The sequence below is a fragment of the Amblyraja radiata genome, chromosome 11 (assembly GCF_010909765.2).
Source record: "Amblyraja radiata isolate CabotCenter1 chromosome 11, sAmbRad1.1.pri, whole genome shotgun sequence".
In the NCBI taxonomy this organism is placed as follows: Eukaryota; Metazoa; Chordata; class Chondrichthyes; order Rajiformes; family Rajidae; genus Amblyraja; species Amblyraja radiata.
Genome location: NC_045966.1, coordinates 43787978 through 43808366, shown reverse-complemented (window position 1 = coordinate 43808366; position 20389 = coordinate 43787978). Strand labels below are relative to the sequence as shown.

General features: G+C 45.3%; 1 protein-coding gene across 4 annotated transcripts in view; it reads left to right on the top strand.

The window, feature by feature from the left end:
• Positions 1-18039, top strand: part of pcdh1 (protocadherin 1) — a 349600-nt gene extending 331561 nt beyond the window's left edge. For 3 of the 4 annotated variants that reach the window (XM_033029853.1, XM_033029851.1, XM_033029854.1), the window contains exon 4: positions 17363-18039. In XM_033029853.1, coding sequence (XP_032885744.1) covers positions 17363-17760 — 398 coding nt within the window. In that variant the 3' untranslated portion in view covers positions 17761-18039. The remainder of the gene's footprint in view (positions 1-17362) is intronic. The other variant, XM_033029852.1, reaches the window with a different exon arrangement.
• The last annotated feature ends 2350 nt before the right edge of the window (positions 18040-20389 follow it).

Here is a 20389-nt window from a genome sequence, read left to right as displayed (position 1 = left end):
AAACTACCTGAAAATGTGGGGTGCGTTCTATGGCCTAAAGTCATACTGCTCTGGGATAAATCACCAGCATGTTAGACTACAGAGTGACAATCTGACTAATACAATTTGGTAATGGTGTATCCAGAGAAATATTTGAATATCAGCTACTTACCTACCAGGTAACCCAAAATTCAGTGACAGACATCAGGTCACGCAAATTCAATAACATAGGACTTAATCACCAGTTACCAAACTGTGTTTCTTGGGAACCAGACCCTGGGACAGCAAGGACAGGTGCTTTTCACTGCATTGAGGGGGCAATTGTTTATCTATGCATTCCCTCCTTTTCTGCATCATCAGTCGGGTATTACGAAAAATACAACAAGACTCAGCGTCTGTTAATTGGTAGTGCCGATTGGCCTACTTAACCATGGTTCCCTGTGATACTCGACATGGGTTTTAACCATGTATCACCATCCTGAAACAACCAGATTATTGGTTCATCCCGTAACAGGGGAACCCATCCATGTCAAATACAACAGACCTATCAATTTGTAGAGTCTAAAGAAACCTCTACTGCACTATACACTACACTCAGTCAATTGCAACATGGTGAAATTAGAAACAGCAACAACTTCTTGCAATAAAAGCAGGGCAGAACATAGTTGTACGTGATCAATCTATGTCATGTCCAACTATTGATTAACAGAGGCATTAACCAACTGTTGCCTAAACTAAACTAAAATTTAACGATGACAAGGGTAACTTTTTCACACCATGGTTGGTGAATGTATGGAACAAGCTGCAAGAGAAGGTAGTTGAGGCAGGGACTATCCTATTGTTTAAGAAACAGTTAGACAGGTACATTGATAGGACAGGTCTGGAGGGATATGGGCCAAGTGCAGGCAAATGGGACTAGTGTGTAGTTAGGACATTATTGGCCGGTGTGGGCAAGTTGAGCCGAAGAGCCTGTTTCCACACTGTATCATTCTTTAATACCATCCACAAAGGCTCAGAAGAATCTCCATCTTCAATAAGCAAGTCAGGCCCTCAATATAGTTTAGTTTAGTTTAGAAATTCAGAATGGAAACAGGTCCTTCGATCCACTGAGTCCTCGCTGACCATCAATCACCCCTTCACCCTGGTCACTCCCCCATCTCCCCTCTCTCATCGGGCAAAAGGTACAGAAGCATGAAAAAGCACCTCCAGATTCAGGAGCCGTTTCTTCGCTGTTATCTGGCAACTGAACCATCCTCTCAACAACTAGAGTGCAGTCCTGAACTACTATCTACCTCATTGGAGACCCTCGGACTATTTTTGATCAGATTTTATTGGTTTTATCTTGCACTAAATGTTATTCACATTATTCCCTTTATCATGTATCTGTACACTGCGAATGGCACGATTGTAATCATGTATTGTCTTTCTACTGACTGGTTAGCACGCAACAAAAGCTTTTCACTGTACCTTGGTACACCTGGCAATAACTTAAACTAAACTAAACTAAACACTGGTTCTATGTTATCCCACTTTCTCATCCACTCCCTACACACCAGGGGGAAATTTACAGAGACCAATTAACGCACAAACACGCATGTCTTTGGAATGTGGAAGGAAACCAGAGCACCTAGATGAAACCCACACGATCACAGGGAGAATATGGAGCAGTGGTAGAGCTGGTGTCTCAGCGCCAGAGCCACGTGTTCCTATGCGGTATTGTTCAATGTTCTATGTGCAAGTTGTCAGGTGGAAAAATTGAACTATTAGCTACTTGACCCTCAAGCCAATCTGGGCCATGTGCAAAATACAATGTCTTCTAACACCATCAAATCAAGTAGCATGATGCAATTTTACCATTGCAACATTTAAAAAACATTTAGATAGGTACATGGATAGGATAGGTTTGGAGGGATATGGGCCAAACGCAGGCAAGTGGGCCTAGTGTACATGGGATATGTTGGTTGATGTGGGCAAGTTGGGCTGAAGGGCCTGTTTCCACGTTGAACGAGTCTATGACTGTGCCTTTGTGCCCAAATGTTCCCATTCATAGGGCCACAGGGAGGGCATGCAGACACCATATGGACAGAGCCCGAGGTCAGGTTCGAACCCAGTTCTCTAGCGCTGTAGGCCTTAGAAGCAGTTCCTAAGTCTGGTGGTGCAGGCTTTCAAGCTTCTGCATCTTCTGCCTCGCGGGAGTGGGGAGAAGAAGGAATGACTGGTGATTCGGTGGAATTCATTATTAGTGCAGGTGTCAGGAGTTATGGGGCGAAGGCAGGAGAATGGGGTTGAGAGGGAAAGATAGATCAGCCATGATTGAATAGCGGAGTAGGCTGGATGGGCTGAATGGCCTAATTCTGCTCCTATAACATGAACATATTTCCCTTAACAGTGATTTACATGGCAGTTCCAGCAGTTTCATAAATTCCCCACTCGTTGATCTTTATGTTTTGCAACCTGTTTCACTGGTGACATTGTTGACAGTGAGAAGATCGGGCGCAACTTTGGGAGTTCCATTTTCCTCGCCTGCGTTCATAGGACGGGTGGATGATTTAGCCCTTCGAGCCTGTTCTTGGCTGATCTGTGACCAATTACATCCTGCCTTTTATCCCAAGTCCCTTGCTAACTGCAATCTATCAATTATAAGTTTAAAATTAACAATCGACCTACATTAACTGTCTTTTGCATTAGAGAATTTCAAGCTCCCACCTCCGCTCTCTGCACAGAAATATTAACGACACTCACGTAAAGCCTGGTTTGCAATCTTTAAACTAGTCCTAGACTTACCAACGAGTAAAAATACATGTTTCTTTATTTCTGTTCCAACAGTCTTTCTTAATATATTGGGGGAAAGTGCTCAATCATGCATTAACTTTCTGGATAACAAATTCTTAAAATTGTCTTTATTTATTTGAGGTAATTGAAACATTTATCAGGAGCTCTGGGAGATGATAAATCTATCTGGTTCCCATGATGGACAATTAACTTGAAAACACGCATCACCAGACTCAGGAATAGCTTTGTCCCCTCTGTTATCGAGCTTCTGAACAGTCCTTTCATAACCTAGGGTACTGTCCGATTCACCTCTACCCCATTGTGGACATTGGACTTTGTCTATAGAACTGGTGCACCACAATATGTAGGAAGGAACTGCAGATGCTGGTTTATACTGAAGATAGACACAAAGTGCTGGAGTAACTCAGAGGGTCAGGCAGCATCTCCAGAGAAAAGGAATAGGTGATGTTTCAGGTTGGAACCCTTCTTCAGAAGGTCTGAAGAAGCGTTCCGACCCGAAACATCATTTGTTCCTTTTCTTCAGAGATGCTGCCTGACCCACCCGCTGCGTTACTCCAGCACTTTGTGTCTATCTTCAGTGCACTACAATGCTGAGAACTATATTCTGTATTCTGTATCTTTCCCTTTGCTCTACCTATTGTACTTGTAATTTGAAGGACACAAAGTGCTGGAGTAACTCAGCAGGTCAGGCATCATCTCGGGGGATGACGTTTCGCATTAGGACCCATCTTCAGACTTGTACTTATACTTGAGTTTGGCTTGATTGCATTTATCTATACTATCTGATTTGATTGGAGAGGTTTCAGTTTAGATTTAGCTTAATTATTGTCACATGTACTGATGTATAGTGAAAAGCTTTGTTTTGCATGCTATCCAAACAGATCAAGCATAACATATAAATACAATCAAGTCAAACTCACTTACAATATAGCAAAGGGGAAGATACAAAATGCAGGATATAGTTCTCAGCATTGTAGCACACCAGTTCTGTGGACAGTCCAAAGTCTCTAATGGGATGGAGGTGAATTGGACAGTACCCTAGCTCATGGAAGGACCATTCAGAAGCCTGATAACCGAGGCTTTATATCCTCTGTATCCTCTGCACTCTCTACTTTGTAGCACATCAGTTCCAGTGACAAAATCCAATGTCCACAATGGGGTAGAGGCAGATGGAACAGTCCCCAAGTTTATGGAAGTACTGTTCAGAAGCCTGAAAGCAGAGGGGAAGAATATGTTCCTGAGGCTGGTGGTGGTACGATTAGCAAGCTTCTGTATCTACAGCTGGACGGGAGCGTGGAGACGGATGAATGGTCAGTGTGGGACAAGTCTTTGATTATATTGGCAGTATGTAAAATAAAGCGTTTCACTGTTCCTCAGCACACCTGACAATAATTAACTTAATTCTAAACCGAAATCTGAGTTCTGTAGTGGAGTTGAGATGCAATGTTTTTTTTTGTTTAGTTTAGACACAGCGCGGAAACAGGCCCTTGGGCCCACCGAGACCGCACCGACCAGCGATCCCCGCACATTAACACTACCCTACACACACTAGGGACAATTTGCACTTAAACCAAGCCAATTAACGTACAAACTTATATGTCTTTGGAGTGTGGGAGGAAACTGAACAGCTCGGAGAAAACCCACGCGTTCACGGGGAGAACGTACAAACTCCGTACAGATATCACCTGCAGTCAGGATCGAACCCGGGTCTCCGGCGCTGCAAACGCTGTAAGCTCTGTAAGGCAACAACTGTACCACTACACCACCGTGCCACCCGATTGTCGTGTTATTATTATTATTATTGTGGGCTCTCTAATTATGATTGTCATGAATCAGAGTGTAGGCATGAGGGGATGTGTAGCCCCTCATTGTGAGAGTCATAGAGTGCATCATGGAAACAGGCCCTTCAGCCCACTATGTCTGTGCTGATGCTGGATTAGGTATTAGCTACAGGGAGAAGTTGCACAGACTTGGACTGTCTTCTCTGGAACACCAAAGGTTGTAGGAAAACCTGATAGAAGTATATGAAAGTATGGGAGGCATAGATAGGGTAGACAGTTAGAATCTTTTACCAAGGGTGGAAGCATTAACTACTAGAGGGCATAGCTTTAAGGTGAGAGGGGCAAAGTTTAAAGGAGATGTGCGGAGCAACTTTTTTACACAAAGGGTGGTGAGTGCCTGAAAGGTGCTGCCAGGGTTGGTGGTGGAGGCAGATACGATAGTGGTATTTAAGAATTATTTGTAAGGGCATATGGATTATGCACAGGTAAATGAGAGATGGCCTTGGCATCATGCTCGATACAGACATTGTGGACCTAAGGGCCCACAATCCCAGCTGGGATTGTGAGGATGGGGCATCTTGATCAGCATAGACAAGTATTAAGGGCGGCACAGTGACTCAAAGGTAGAATTGCTGGTTTACAGCACCAGACACAGGTTCAATCCTGACTACGGGTGCTATCTGTACGGATTTTGTATTTTCTCCCAGTGACCGAGTGGGATTTCTCCAGGTGCTCCGATTTCCTCCCACAGTCCAAAGACCTGCAGGTTTGTAGGGTTAATTGGCTTCTAAAAAATGTCCTTAGATGTGTACGATAGAACGAGTATAAGGGTGATCACTGGTTGACGGGTACTCGGTTGACGGGTACTCGGTTGACCGAAGGGCCTGTTTCACGCTGTATCTCTAAACCAAACCAAACTAAACTAAACATTTAGTCTGAAGAAGGGTCTTGACCCGAAACGTCACCCATTTCTTCTCTCCAGGGATGCTGCCTGTCCCGCTAGTTACTCCAGCATTTTGTGTCTATCTTCGATTGAAACCAGCATCTGCAGTTCTTTCCTACACTAAACATTTAAAAGACAGATACATGGAAAGGAAAGGGTTTGAGGGATATGGGCCAAATGGGGGCAGGTGTGACTGGGGTAGATGAAGTATTTTGGTCAGCATTGGCAAGCTGGGCTGAAGGTCCTGTTTCCGTGCTGTGTGACTCTGTGACCTCCTTTGGCAGTGCATTCCATACCCCCACGCTGCTATTGTATCTGCGATGACTGCAAAACAAAACAATGGCAAAACCGTCTCCGAAACAGAGTCACGGGGATCATTTTCATCCACTTGAAAGAGCACAGCAGGCATTGGTTTAATGTCACGTCCGAAGAAACAGTGAGACAGGCAGTGTCACACTGAGAGCAACAGGCTGGATTTTTTATGTGCTCACGAGTCTGCAGTGGGATTTGAACTCGCAACCTTCTGCCTCGAGAGAGGCGTGTGTTCTGCCCGCTGAGACATGGCAGGCTCATGTGGACAGTGAGCTCTCCACAATAGTGTGTCCAATTCTCCCGGCGGCAATTGGCCAGCAAATGAACGTGGGTGACGCATCTTTTTACCGCGGGAGGTACCTTATACCAGAGGCAACCTGGAGAGGGTTGCGCATTTGTTTTGTTTGGTTTTGAGATACAGGGCGGAAACAGGCCCTTTGGCCCTCCATGTCCACACCGACCAGTGATCACCCTGTACACAACATAATCCTTTCAGTGTGGGAGGAAATCGGAGCACACTGGGAGAAAACCCGCGTAGGTCACGGGGAGAACGTGCAAACTCCGTACAGACAGTACCCATAGTCAGGATCGAACCCAGGCCTCTGGCACTGTTGGGCAGCAACTCTACCGCTGCACCACCTTGCCACATCTGTTTTGGCCCTGATGGAACCAACATGAAAATAACTGCAAATCATGGGTTTAGGCAGCGCTGTGGCACAGCAGTAGAGTTGCTGCCTTCCAGCGCCAGACACCCAGGTTTGATCCTGACTACAGGTGCTGTCTGTACGGAGTTTGCACGTTCTCCCCTTGACGGCGTGGGTTTTCTCCGGTTGCTCCAGTTTCAGCCCTCACTCCAAAGGCTTAGAGTTTTGTAGGTTAACAGGCTTTGGTAAGCATTGCAAATTGTCCCTAGTGTGTAGGATAGTGTTAGTGTTGGGGGTGATCGCTGGTCAGCGCGGACACAGTTGGTCGAAGGGCCAGTTTCTGCACTGTATCTCTAAACTAAACTAAACTAAACCTCACATGCTGAGGGACAGAAACAAGACTTCAAAGCTTATCAGTGAGTTAACATTTTATCTTTCTGATTGCTAATTTCACGGGTCAGGAGCTGTTGTGTGCCATTATTGTAATTAAAGATACGTTTTTGATCTGTGACGTAAGACTTTAGACATACAGCATAGAAACAGCCCATTCGGCCCACTGAGTCCATGCTTACCAGCAATCACCTGCATGCCAGCACTATCCTACAAGCTAGGGACAATTTACAATTTTAACAGAAGCCAATTACCCCACAAACCTGCAGAGACCGTTCATCACATGCCAATTTGTGCAAATTTATCGATGTGTTAATGAACTTAGTTTAGCTTAGTTTAGTTTAGTTTAGTTTAGTTTAGTGATACAGCGTGGAAATAGGCCATTCGGTCCACTGAGTCCACACCGACCAGTGATCACCCATACACTCGTTCTATCCTACACACTAAGGACAATTTTCAGAAGCCAATTAACCCTATAAACTTGCAGGTCTTTGGAAAGTAGAAGGAAACTGGAGTACCTCGAGGAATCCCACGCAGTTACAGGGAGAGAGTACAAACTTCATGCAAACAGCACCCATAGTCAGGATTGAACCTGGGTCTTTGGCGCTGTAAGGCAACAACTCCACTACTGCGCCACTGTGCCGCCCAAAGCTTCAAAGCTTGTCAATGAGTTCACATTTTACCTCTCCGATTGCCAGCGTCACGGTCCAGGAGCTGTGGTGTGCCATTAATGTAATTAAAGATATGTTCTTGATATGTGACCTCGGATGTGAACTTGTCCAATGAACCGTGGAAAGAGGAGTAGGTGAAAGAGTTTCAGAGTAAGCTGTCATTGAGCAGTGGAGTGCTGAACCACGAGCTCGACAAACAGCCGTGCCCCTTGTCATCTCACAGGCCCGTTATTGTGATCACGGCACAACATGTCTACAGATGACAAAACCAGGATCAAGGCGAGCTCTGTGGACTGGAGATATCTGCCTCCAGCATCACCGGAGAACAGGGATAGGTGACGTTTCGGGTCAAGACCCTTCTTCAAACCAGTATTACTCCACATGATTACTCCACATAATGCAGCGAGATCACTAAGTCTTTTGACTTTAGAGATACAGCGTAAAAACAGGCCCTTCAGCCCACCAAGTCCACGCCGACCAGCGATCATCCCTTACACTAACCTACACACAAGAGGGACAATTTTTATAACTTACCAAAGCCAATCAACCTACAAACCTGTACGTCTTTGGAGAGTGGGAGGAAACCGTAGCACCCAGAGAAAACCCAGGCAGTTATAGGGAGAATGTACAAACTCCATGCAGACAGCACCCACAGTCAGGATCGAACCTGGGACTGCCACTGTAAGGCAGCAACTGCACCGCTGTGCCACTGTGCAGCCCCTTATCTTTAAGGAAAAGGCAGATGTTAGAGATGAAGGGAAGAAGAAAGCCTGCTGTGAAGAATAAACACCAAGAATATTTTAAACAAATGTCGTGCACTAGTACTGAGAGCTCTATAAAATTTAATGTAATCCAATCTTGACATTGTATGATCTTTCAGTATTATTTCTTGTACGCTTCGCACAAAGTCAACAGCATGTTGATTTGTTTACGAAACATCTATAGCGATAGGAATGCTGCACAGTGGGAAAACACGTAAAGGATGTTGATATACATGTATCTTTACAATGACCCTATATAAATGTATCTGATTCCCCGCAGGCTTTATCTCACTAAAACAGAATTTGTATATAATTTCTCCTGCCTCCCAATAAATTTATTGTCTGGATTAACCTCCCTGTGTACGTATACACCTCCCTCTGTATAACAAGTGTTTAGTTTAGTATAGCTTCGAGATACAGCGTTGAAACTGACCATTCAGCCCACCGGGTCCGCGCCGACCTGTGATCCACACAAACTAACACTATCCTATACGCATGGGGGACAATTTACCAAGCCATTTAACCTACAACCTGTACGTCTTAGGAGTGTGGGATGAAACCGGAGATCCCAGAGAACACAGGGAGAACGTGCAAACTCTGTACAGAGAGCATCCGTAGTCAGGATCGAAACCCGGGTCTCTGGCTCTGTATGGCAGCATCTCTACCACTGCGCCACCATGCCGCCCATAGATTTAAGGTGAGAGGGGCAAAATTTAAAGGAGTGTGTGGGGAAGTCTTTCACACCGAAAGTGGTGAGTGTCTGGAATGCCCTTCCAGGGGTGGTAGTGGACACTGCTAGGATAGTGGCATCTATGAGGCTTTTAGATAGGCACATGGATATATGGGGAATAGTTTAGTTTAGTTTATTTCACGTGAACCAAGGTACAGAGAACATTTTTCTTGCGTGCTAACCAGTCAGTGGAAAGACTGTTTATGATTACAATCGAGCCATCCACAGTGTACAGAATCAGGATAAAGGAAATAACTTTTAGTGCAAGATGATGTCCATAAACATCCGAAAGTTCGAATAGAGGGATGTAGATTAGGTTCAGGCAGCGCAGATCGGTTTATCATGGTATCATGTCCGGCACAGAAGTTGTGGGCAGAAGGGCCTGTTCCCGTGCTGTACTGCTCTATATTCCGTGACAGGGAAGGGTTCCTTGTTGATGGACAATGTGTGCAATGTGCTCATTGACATTGGCCAGGCTGGGTTTTCAGCTCTCCACCCCCATCCACAAAGTGATGCTTTAATCAGGAAATCACAGAGGTCTAAGTAAAGACGAAACACCCTCACAAGGGCCTCTACTCTTGGGTGCCTGGAGTTATTGTCGATAATAATCAGAGCAGAACTCCCTCGAAATCACTATTGTCTCTTTTTGTGGAGTGAAGTAAACGGCAAATCAATAAGCAGTGATTATAGAGTCTTCATTGTTTCCCTGGTTACAGGACTGGTACATGTGGTTGTTATACTTCCTTGTGTTTGTGATTTTTATCACAGGTTACACTCCTGTGGATAGAGGTGATTTGTAATTACTAGTTTCTGATCAGCAGTTGTCAAGGTAGTGAGACGAGTCACATCCCTGCATAACACCATCGCTCTGTCACAAATCTCCCTGGTCATATTTTTGGCATTCACTCATGGAATATGAATATCGCAGGTAAGATTGGCATTTATTCCACTTGAAGAATGGGTGATTAGTTACTCTTACTTGAAACTGAGCTTCTTGAAAGTGGCATTGTAAGCAGATAGAGTGGTTTTGTTTAGTTTAATTTTGTTCATTTTAGTTTTGTTTAATTTAGTTTAGTTCAGTTCAGTTCAGTTTAGCATGGTTTAATTTTATTTAGTTCAGCTTAGTTTTGTTGACTACAACATTGAAACAGGCCCTTCAGCCCACTAAATCCATGACAATCAGTGATCATCCGTACAGTAGTTCAATCCCACGCACTACGGACAATTTACAGAGGCCAATTAACTTACAACCTGCACCTCTTTGGGAAACCGGAGCACCCAGAGAAAGCCCACGCATCACATGGAGATAGTGCAAACTCCACACGGACAGCACTCATGGTCAGGATCGAACCTGGGTCCCTGACACTGTAAGGCAGCAACTCTACCGCTGCACCACTGTGTTGCATCACAGTGCCAGAGTAAAGAGTGGAAAATAAGGCATACGGTATGCTTGCCTTCATTGGTCAGGAAGTCAGGAAGTCATGATGCAACTCTATAGGATGTTGGTGAGGCCACATTTGAAATATTGCATGCAGTTCGGCTTGCCCCATTGAAGGAAGGATGCGGAGGCTTCGGAGAGGGTGCAGTAGAGGTTTACCAGAATTATATAATAAAAAGAGAGCTGCAGATACTGATTTTTACCAAACAGAGACACAAAATGCAGGCAGCATCTCTGGAGTAAATGGACATCTTGGGTCGGGACCTTTCTTCAAAATTCTCAAGAGGGTCCTGACCCAAAATGGCACCTATCCATTTTCTCCAGAGATTTTATCAAAACGATGCCTGGATTAGCGGGTATTAGCTGCAAGGAGATGTTGAACGGATCTGAATTGTTTTCACTCGATAGCTGGAGGTTAAGGGGAGACCTGATAGAAGTGTATATATAAAATGATGGGAGGTATAGGACAGTCAGAACCTTTTTTCCAGGGTGGAAATGTCAACTAGAGGGCATCATTTTAGGGTGAGAAGAACAAAGTTTAATGTAGATATGCGGGTATAGCCAGTGATTTTTACACAGAGGATGATGGGAGTCTGGAATGCGCTGCCAAAAGTTGTGGTGGAGGCAGATACAATAATGGCAATTAAGATGCTTTTAGACATGCACGTGGCTATGTGGAGAATGGAGTGAGTTAGGTCACATGCAGTCAGAGGAGATCAGTTTAACTTGGCATCATGTTCAGCACAGACCCTGCGGGCCGAACGGCCTGTTCCTGTGTTGTTCTATGTTCTATGATCCATGAAGGAAGGCTCTCATGTAGCATAAACACCAGTAGAGCCTCACTTGTTCCAAATGGACATTCCATGTGATCCCATGCAAAAAAAGCAATCTACATACTAATTTTATGTTCATTGCCTGTTTCAATTCATAATTCATGGGAGCAGAATTAGGTCATTCTGCCCATCGCATTTACTCCGTCATTCAATCATGGCTGATCTATCTCTCCCTCTCAACCCCATTCTCTTGCTTTCTCCCTGTAACCCTTGACACCTGTACTAATAAAAAATCCGTCCAACTCTGCCTTAAAATGACTTGGCTTCCACAGCCATTTGTGGCAATACATTCCACTGATTCACTAAAGAAATTCCTCCTCGTCTCCTTTCTAGAGGTACGTCCTTTTATTCTGAGGCTATGCCCTCTGGTCCTAGACTCTCCCACTCGTGGAAACATCTTGATACGTTTTATGATTACATTCCCACTTTCCTTCTTCACACCAAGAAGTGGTTTAAAAAATAAAAAATAAAAGACAGCATCCAGATTAAGTTCATGGCCAATTTGTGCATCAAGTGATGATTATTAAATGATTTGCTATGTGGTCAGTCTTACATACAACTGATAACAAATTGCATTTAAGTTAGAAAATCTATTTTGGGTTTGAAATTTAATTCAGCTGACAGTGATTGTTTTTGACTGAGGTCATACGCTGTTAGACACACAGCAGGTCAGGCAGCATCCATGGAGAGAGAAGCAGAGATAGCTTCTCCTGTCAACGATCTCCTGTCAAAACCACTTTCTAAAGAAGGAGCATTGACCTGAAACACTGCCTCTCACTCTCTCCAGCTTCTGTACTTTATTTGCCTTTGTCGACATCGCTCACAGACATACGTCACTTCACAGTGATTAGGGTTTTGGTGGAATCACTGTAGTAACTCAGGCCAAAAACATAATTCACCAAACGAACTGTCAACTTTAGACTGCAGACTTTAGAATTTAGAGATACAGTGAGGAAACATACCCTTCAGCCCACCGATTCCGGTCGGCCATCCATCGATCACCCGTTCAACTTGATTGGTGAGGGTGTCAAGGGTTATGGGGAAAAGGCAGGAGAAAGAGGTTGAGAAGGAATGATAGATCAGCTCAGATTGAATGGCAGAGTAAACTCAGTCACAGAGAGAAAATACAAATTCCGTACAGACAGCATCCATAGGTAGGATCAAACCTGGGTCTCTGTCGCTGTAAGGCAGCAATTCTACCACTGTGACACCCCTTGAATGGTCGATTGCTTTTTTTTTTTGCTCTTTGCATTTAATATAGATTTATAAGCTGATTTTCTGTCGTTAAACTGGAAAGAGATTAATGAGGAATCGAGGGCCAATAGTGCGAGGCTGGGCAGGCTAGGGCTTTATTTCTTGGACTGCAAGAGGTTGAGGGATGATAGAGGTGTATAATATCATGAGGGGGATAGGGTGAATGCACAGTCCTTTCTCCAGGGTAGGGGAATCTAGTACCAGAGGTCAAAGGTTTGGGATGAGTGGGGTAACCGCTCTCTCGCTGATGAGAGGACGGTTCAGTTGCCTGATTACAGCTAGGAAGAAATTGTCTCTGAATCTGGAGGTGTGCGTTTTCACACTTCTGCACATCGCCTGATGGGGGAGAGGAGAAGAGGGTGGCCAGGGTGAGACTGTTCCTTCATTATGCTGGTGGCCTTGCCGAGGCAGCGTGAAGTGTAAATGGAGTCAGTGGAAGAGAAGTTGGGTTGCTTGATGATCTGGGCTGCGTCCACATTTCTCTGCAATCATATCAATGGCCAAGAAAGCACATCAATGTCTCTACTTCCTTAGAAGACTTAGGAAGTTTGCCATCTCCCCAACAACTCTCACCAACTTCTACAGATGCGCCGTGGAAAGCATTTTATCAGGACATCCAAGACTGCAAGAAATTGCAGAGAATTGTGGACACAGCCCAGACCATCACACAAACCAATCTCCCTTCCATTGTCTCCATCTACACTCCGCACTGCCTTGGTAAGGCCACCAGCATAATCAACCACCAGTCTCACCCTCTACTCCCTTCTCCCATCAGGCAAGAGGTACAGTAGTGTGAAAACGCACACCTCCAGATTAAGGGACACTTTCTTCCCAGCTGTTATCAGGAAACCTAACCATCCTATCATCAACTGGAGAGCAGTCCTGAACTACTATCTACCTTACTGGAGACCCTCGGACTATCTTTAATAGGACCTTACTGGACTTTATCTTACACTATACATTACTCCCTTTATCTTCTATTTGTACTTTGTGGATGGCTCGATTCAAATCATGTATTGTCTTTCCGCCGACTGGTTAGCACGCGACAAAGGCTTTTCACTGTATCTCAGTACATGTGACAATAAACAAAACTAAACTGAAGTAAAACACTCTTGGTGTAATCCTGTTACTTTCTCTCTTCCAGTATTAAGTGCCGAACCTCAACATCCATTAATAATGGATGGCTGAGCAGAGACCCAGTACGTGTTTGGCATGGATTTAGCTCTCTGTCACCATCAAATCAATCTCGTTATGAAAGAACATTGCTGAGCACACCTTTTTTTTGAGTGCTGTGCTTTTTTTTTATCACCATTTTGCATTGGTCTCTGGACGATTTTTCTAGTATACACTTTGACAGATGACAGTCTGCAATTTGCTTGCCTAACTGAGGGAACATTCTTCTGAGAGTTGCAATGAGTAACTGATCTGGGCTTTTACAAAATACTTCCTTGGGTCCTTGATATCGTAACTCATTGGCCAGTTTGTCATTTGCATGGGTTTAAGTTTAGGCTTATTATTGTCACGTGTATTGAGGTAAAGTGAAAAGCTTTGTTTTGCATGCTAAAATGGATGCAAACAGTGGAACTAGTAAGTTCATAAGCGTTGGGAGCAGAATTAGGCCATTCAGCCCATTAGGTCTACTTCACCACTCAATCATGGCTGATCTATCTTTTCCTCTCATCCCCATTCTCCTGCCTTCTCCCCATAACTCTTGACACCCTTATTAATCAAGAACAACCAGGGTGAAGGACTAGGGTAGTGTTGTTCTACTGGTTCAAATGTTTGCATTCTAGTATCCCTGTCATTAGCACATCTTCCCTCACCAACAATGAGCCATTATGGGCTCCATCCTTCCTGAGGTCATCTGTTGCCAGCATTGTTTTGATATGGCCTTCTCTATCTATCAGTCAGAAGCTGGGTTCCAACCCAAAATGTTACCTATTCCTTTTCTCCAGAGATTCTGCCTGACCTGTTGAGTTACTCCAGCACTTTGTGTCTCTTTTTTGTGTAATTAGCATCTGCAGTTCCTTCCTACACACACTGCCTTAAGGGCCTGTCCCACTTGGCCGTCATTTGCGCGCCATTTACGTGACCTCGTCGTCTCGTTGAGACGCACGTGTAGTGTGTGGGCCGCGTGGGACGGTCACATGGAGAAGCGTGGAGCGGTATGGAGTTGCACGCGGTATCGCGTGGCGCTCCAGGATTTTGTAGGGCACAAAATCTTCGCGTGCCTCCGGCGTGACGTATCACGTATGCACACGGGCGTATTGTGGTTGCACGCAGGCGTCTTGACCTCGTACGTGTAGCGCGTGGTGACGCATAATTACATCACCGTGTGTAACCATGCACCCCCACACGCCGCCCATACGCAGTCGGCCCGCCTTTTACGCGTCATGGATATACGCACGAGCGAATTAAAAACGTGCACAGTTTCGTAGAGAAAACTACGTGGTGAACACCAAAATACACTAAACCGGAAAGTGCAAAAGTGAATGGATGCTTCACTTGCAATGACTGCTTGGGTCCCTGGATTGTGGGTAAGGAAAAGGATAAAAAGACAAATGTTGTATCTCCTACAGCTGGATGAACGAATGAAATGAGAAGGGGTGCAGTTGGTAGAAATGGAAGAGCAAACCAGATAAACGATACAAAATGCTGGAGTAACTCAGCGGACCTGCAGCATCTCTGGAGAGAAGCAATGGGTGACGTTTCAGGTTGAAACCCTTCTCGAATTGAAACGTCGTCCATTCCTTCTCTTCAGTGATGCTGCCTGTCCCGCCGAGTTACTCCTGCATTTTGTGTCTATCTTCAATTTAAATCAGCATCTGCAGTTCCTTCCGACAGATTAATTTGCTACTTTTCATTCACCTCTTTTTGTGAATAGGGGCATTACATCTGCAGTTTTCCAATTGCTAGCACCACTCAAGAAACTGGAACATTTTAGAAAATCACCATAAATATCATAAACTGGGTAAATATCATAAACTGGGTACTCAAATGACGTCACGAACTCCAGAAGGCTGTGCTGACGCATGAAGATACGTGATGACGCGCACGACAGTCACGACCGGTCTGTCGCGTAAATGACAACCAAGTGGGACAGGCCCTTTAGGATATGGTTGAGACTATGTACACTCACAGCCTTTAAGATTTCATTCACCAAGGCATTGAAGGTTTGAACCAAATAGAATAAGAACATGTGGTTGGCATGGACACGGCGGGCCTGTTTCAGAATCTTTTTATTTCCATGATGGAGATGCCAAAGACTAGAGGGCACAGGTTTAAGGCGAAAAGGGCAAAGTTTAAAGAAGAGGTGCAGGACAAGTTTTTTACACTGAGGGTAGTGGGTGTCTGGGTTGCGCTACCAAGGAGTGGTGATGGAGACAGATACGATGATAGTGGTGTTTAAGAGGCTTTAAGATAGATAGATGGATATGTAGAGAATGGAGGGATATGGATCATATGAAGGCAGAGGAGATTCGAACATATACACTTACAACAGTGCAGAACAGGAACAGGTCCTTTGCTCACTGTGTCCGTGCAGCACATGATGCCAAGATAAACTAATCTTATCTGCCTGCATGCAATCCATATCCCTCCATTCCCTGCATATCCATGTGTCCATAGATTGGACACAAAATGCTAAAGTAACTCCGCAGGTCGGACAGCATCCCTGGAAAACATGGATGGGTGACCTTTCGGGTCGAGACCCTTTTTCAGACATACAAACAGTCTGAAGAAGGATCCCGAACCAAAACATCACCTATCCATGTTCTCCATGGATGCTGCCTGAATCGCTGTGTTACTCCAGCATTTTGCATCTTTCCTTAATAAACCAGTATCTGCAGTTAGATTGAGACAAAATGCTGGAGTAGCTCGGCGGGGTGGGCAGCTTCTCTGGAGAGAAGGAATGGGTGACGTTTCAGGTAGAGACTGAGGAAGGGTCTCGACTCAGTTACTCCAGCATTTTGAGCCTATCTTCGTTGTAAACCTGCATCCGGAGTTCCTTCCTAAACAGTATCTGCAGTTCCATGTTTCTCACCATCTTAGCATCATGTTTCAGGGGTGATCTTATATACGTGTGCAATATCATGAGAGGAATAGATCGGGTAGACCACACAGCGTCTCTTCTGTGTCTTTCCTTGATAAGCCAGCATCGGAAGTTCCTTGTTTGGCAATATGTTGGTAATATGTTTGGCACAGATATTATGGGCTGAATGGCCTATTCCTGTGCTGTACTGTTCTATAGATAGACACAATATACTGGAGTAACTCAACGGGTCAGAGAGCTTCTTTGGAGAAAATTGATTGGAGATGTTTCGGGTCGGGATCTGAAAAAGTCCAAAGAAGGGTCCCAAATCAAAACATTTTCTCTGGAGATGCTCACATCCATTTTCCCTGGAGTTGCTGCCTGACCTGCTGAGTTACTTGAGAGCATTTTGCGTCTTTCCTTGGTAAATCAGCATCTGCAATTCCTTGTTCCTGCCTATCTAGTTTCTCTTGGCATCATGTTCGATACTGATATTATGGGCCGTAGGTCCTGTTCCTGTGTTGTGTAGCATTCCTGACCCACTGAGTTTCTCCAGCATTTTGTGTTTATCTTCGGAATAAACCAGCATCTGCAGTTTCACCTTCTCCCGAAACGTCACCTATTCCTTTTTTTCCAAAGATGTTGCCTGACCCGCTGAGTTACTCAAGTATTTTGTGTCTATCTTCGGTATAAAGCAGCATCTGCAGTTCCTTCCTACACACTGTACAGTTCTACGTTCTGTTTGTATACTGGATGGCCCTGTGACTTATAGGTGTAAAATGATGTTTTGTTTCTCTTTATATATGCCGATGTAGATCTTCGACCACTGCCCGACGTGGCGATGACTGGGAATTGCACGATGGAATGCACGGAGTTTGGCCATTCAGATAGCTGTTGGATGCCGGGTGAACCATCCCCCAACCGCAAGCCGATAAACGTTCCCAAACTGTCCACCTTTGTGCCTTACGAAGACCACGGGAGCCAGGATCGCCTGACCAATGGGAGCCCCAGGCTCTCAGAGGACCATGGTACCAAGATGGCCAACATCCGCTTCATACCAACGCACAGTGCCTTCCCCAGTTCAAACCATGAGCCCAGCAAGGATTCAGCTCTGGAGGAAATCCCACTCACCCAACCCCCTGACTACCAACAGCCCCCCGGACCCGCCCCCCATAGTTCCAAGCGGGAGATCTATCTCTAGGGAAGTGATGCTGCCTGCTCTGTGCCTGGTCTTGAAGCTATTTCGACTATTTGGAAACGCGGTTGAGCGGGAAGGAGCAGAAGAGGAGGAAAACGATACGGAGAAAGCGAAGAAACAAACAAACAAAGGCTTTTGAAGGCAGATTTGATTTTCTACAGAATGGACGGGATTGAAATGGTGTGGTTTTCCAGGGATTTCCATAACATTGGCACAGCCTTGACCCTCCCCACCCCCCTCCCCCTCCCCATCCACCTCCCCTCATCCAGTGCCAACTGCAGAGGACAGAGGGGCAGAAACAACAGTCAAACTCAAACATGGTGCTCTTTACACCCCCAAGCAGCTCCAACGCTGACAAGCTTCCACGCTGCATGCAGTCGATTCATTTCTTGGGTTGGTTTTAGATGTGTGTATGCGTGTGTGCTTGTCTGTATAAAAGTGTGTGTGCATATGTGTCTGATTGTGTGTGCATATGATTGTGTGCTTGTCCGTGTAAATGTGTGTGTGTGATTGTGTGTCTGCGTGAGTGTGCAAGTGTATGTGCATACACACATGTCTGCTTGTATTCGTGTGCGTGCAAGTGTGTGTGTGATTGTGTGCCTGCATGATTGTGTGTGTGTGTGTTTGTGTGTTTGTGCGTGTGTGTATGTGTGCATGTATACTTGCCTGCGCATGTGAGATGGGGTGTATGTGTGTGTTTGTGTATGTGTCGGTGTGTGCATGTGATTGTGTACGTGTGTGTGTGTGTGTGTGTGTGTGTGTGTGTGTGTGTGTGTGTGTGTGTGTGTGTGTGTGTGTGTGTGTGTGTGTGTGTGTGTGTGTGTGTGTGGGAGGGGAGGGTGCAAAAGACAAAAACCAGTTGATACCCATGGATACTCCTGCAATTTTACATGTGCCATCGCAGTGCTAAAAGCTCTTGGATCGAATGCTTGCTGACACACTTTCAGTCTAGCCACAGAGAGCAAGGACAGAGGAGCCACTGTACATTTGTATAAATATTGTCTTTCAGATGATGGGAAAATGTACCTCCCAACGATTCAGAGTGTGAGAGTTTTTATGTGTTTCAGCTCCAATTTAGTTTAGATACAGCGCAGAAACAGGCCCTTCAGCCTGAGTCCATGCCGAGCAGTGATCACATCGTACATTAGCACTAACCTGCACACTAGGAACAATTTAGACATTTTTACCAGTCAATTAACCTGTACGTCTTTGGTGTGGGAAGAAACCGGAGCACCCGGAGAAAACTCATGCAGTCACAGGGAGAACATACAAGCTCCGTTCAGACATCCAAGCATCCGTAGTCAGGATCGAATCTGGGTCTCTGGCGCTGGGATGCAGAAACTCTACCACTGTGCCACTGTGCCGCTCCATTCAACGAATCCACCTTAAGTTTGAACGGATTATTTTCCTCATGTAAATAATTTCAAAACCACCAATGGAAAAGTCATCTTGTAAATGTAACAACTGAAAGAAACTTTTCGTGACCCGCACTGGTGGATTATTATTGGAAATGGCGCTGGTGAACCACAATCTTTATTCATTTAGCTCTTTGCAGTTTGCTTCTGTGTTTTTGTTTTAATTTGAGAAGTGGTATTCCCTCTTGCCATTTGCTTAGAGGTTGTGGCCTCCGTCGCCACTACACATGGGATAGCACTTTTGAAAGGTGGGCGTATGCATCAGATCCAGCTATGGCCGTGGATGGAGGGGACATTTGCTGTTGTGGGAATGTGCCTCCCGTGACAATGGAGACTCTTCACCTTTCTCTCAGCTCCAGGCACAGGATCTGATGCCAGGACCGCATCACGAGGAATCTGAATTAATCGTTGGCATTAGAGCTGCCTCGGACACTAGACTCTGTAATCGTACCGGCCCCAGTGAGACTACATATTTGAAGGTTGTGGGAGTGGGACTGTGTGTGTGTGTGTGTGTGTGTGTGTGTGTTTGTGCATGTGTGTGTGTGTTGCGTGTGCGTGTTTGCATGCGTGTGTGTATGTGTGTGCGCGTGTTCATGCGTGTTTGCCTGTGTGTGTATGCGTGCGTGTGTGCGTGAGTGTCTAGGCTTGGATGTGGTTATACACAAAAGGACTGAGAGTGCTGGAGTAACTCAGAGGGTCAGGCAGCATCTCTGGAGAACATGGATAAGTGACATTTGGGGCTGGGACCTTTTTTCAGACTGTTTGAGTCTGAAGAAGGGTCCCGACACAAAATGACACCTATCCGTGTTTTCCAGAGATGCAGCCTGACCCGCTGAGTTACTCCAGCACTTTGCGTCCTACCTGAAATCCTGGTTGAGCCCGTACTGGGATGCTTGGAAATGGAGCTGGAAGCCACGAGGGACAAGATGGTGTGAAGGAAACACACATGGCTGTGGTAGTGAGTCTGGGTTGGAACATGGTCATTACACTGGAGAGCAGCAGGAATCACAGAGTGGGAGCAGTGAGAGAAGGTCTCGCAGAACTCCTGTCAGAGAGAGGAGGAGAACTTCTTCAAAGTCGGCATACCTTGAAGAGAATTCGCAGTGGTGCAGACAAAATGTAGACACAAGGAGCTGGCTTCATGGAAAAAAAAGTTTTGTAAACCAGCATCTACAGTTCCTGGTTTCTATCATTTTTAGTCAATCAAACACAGTCTG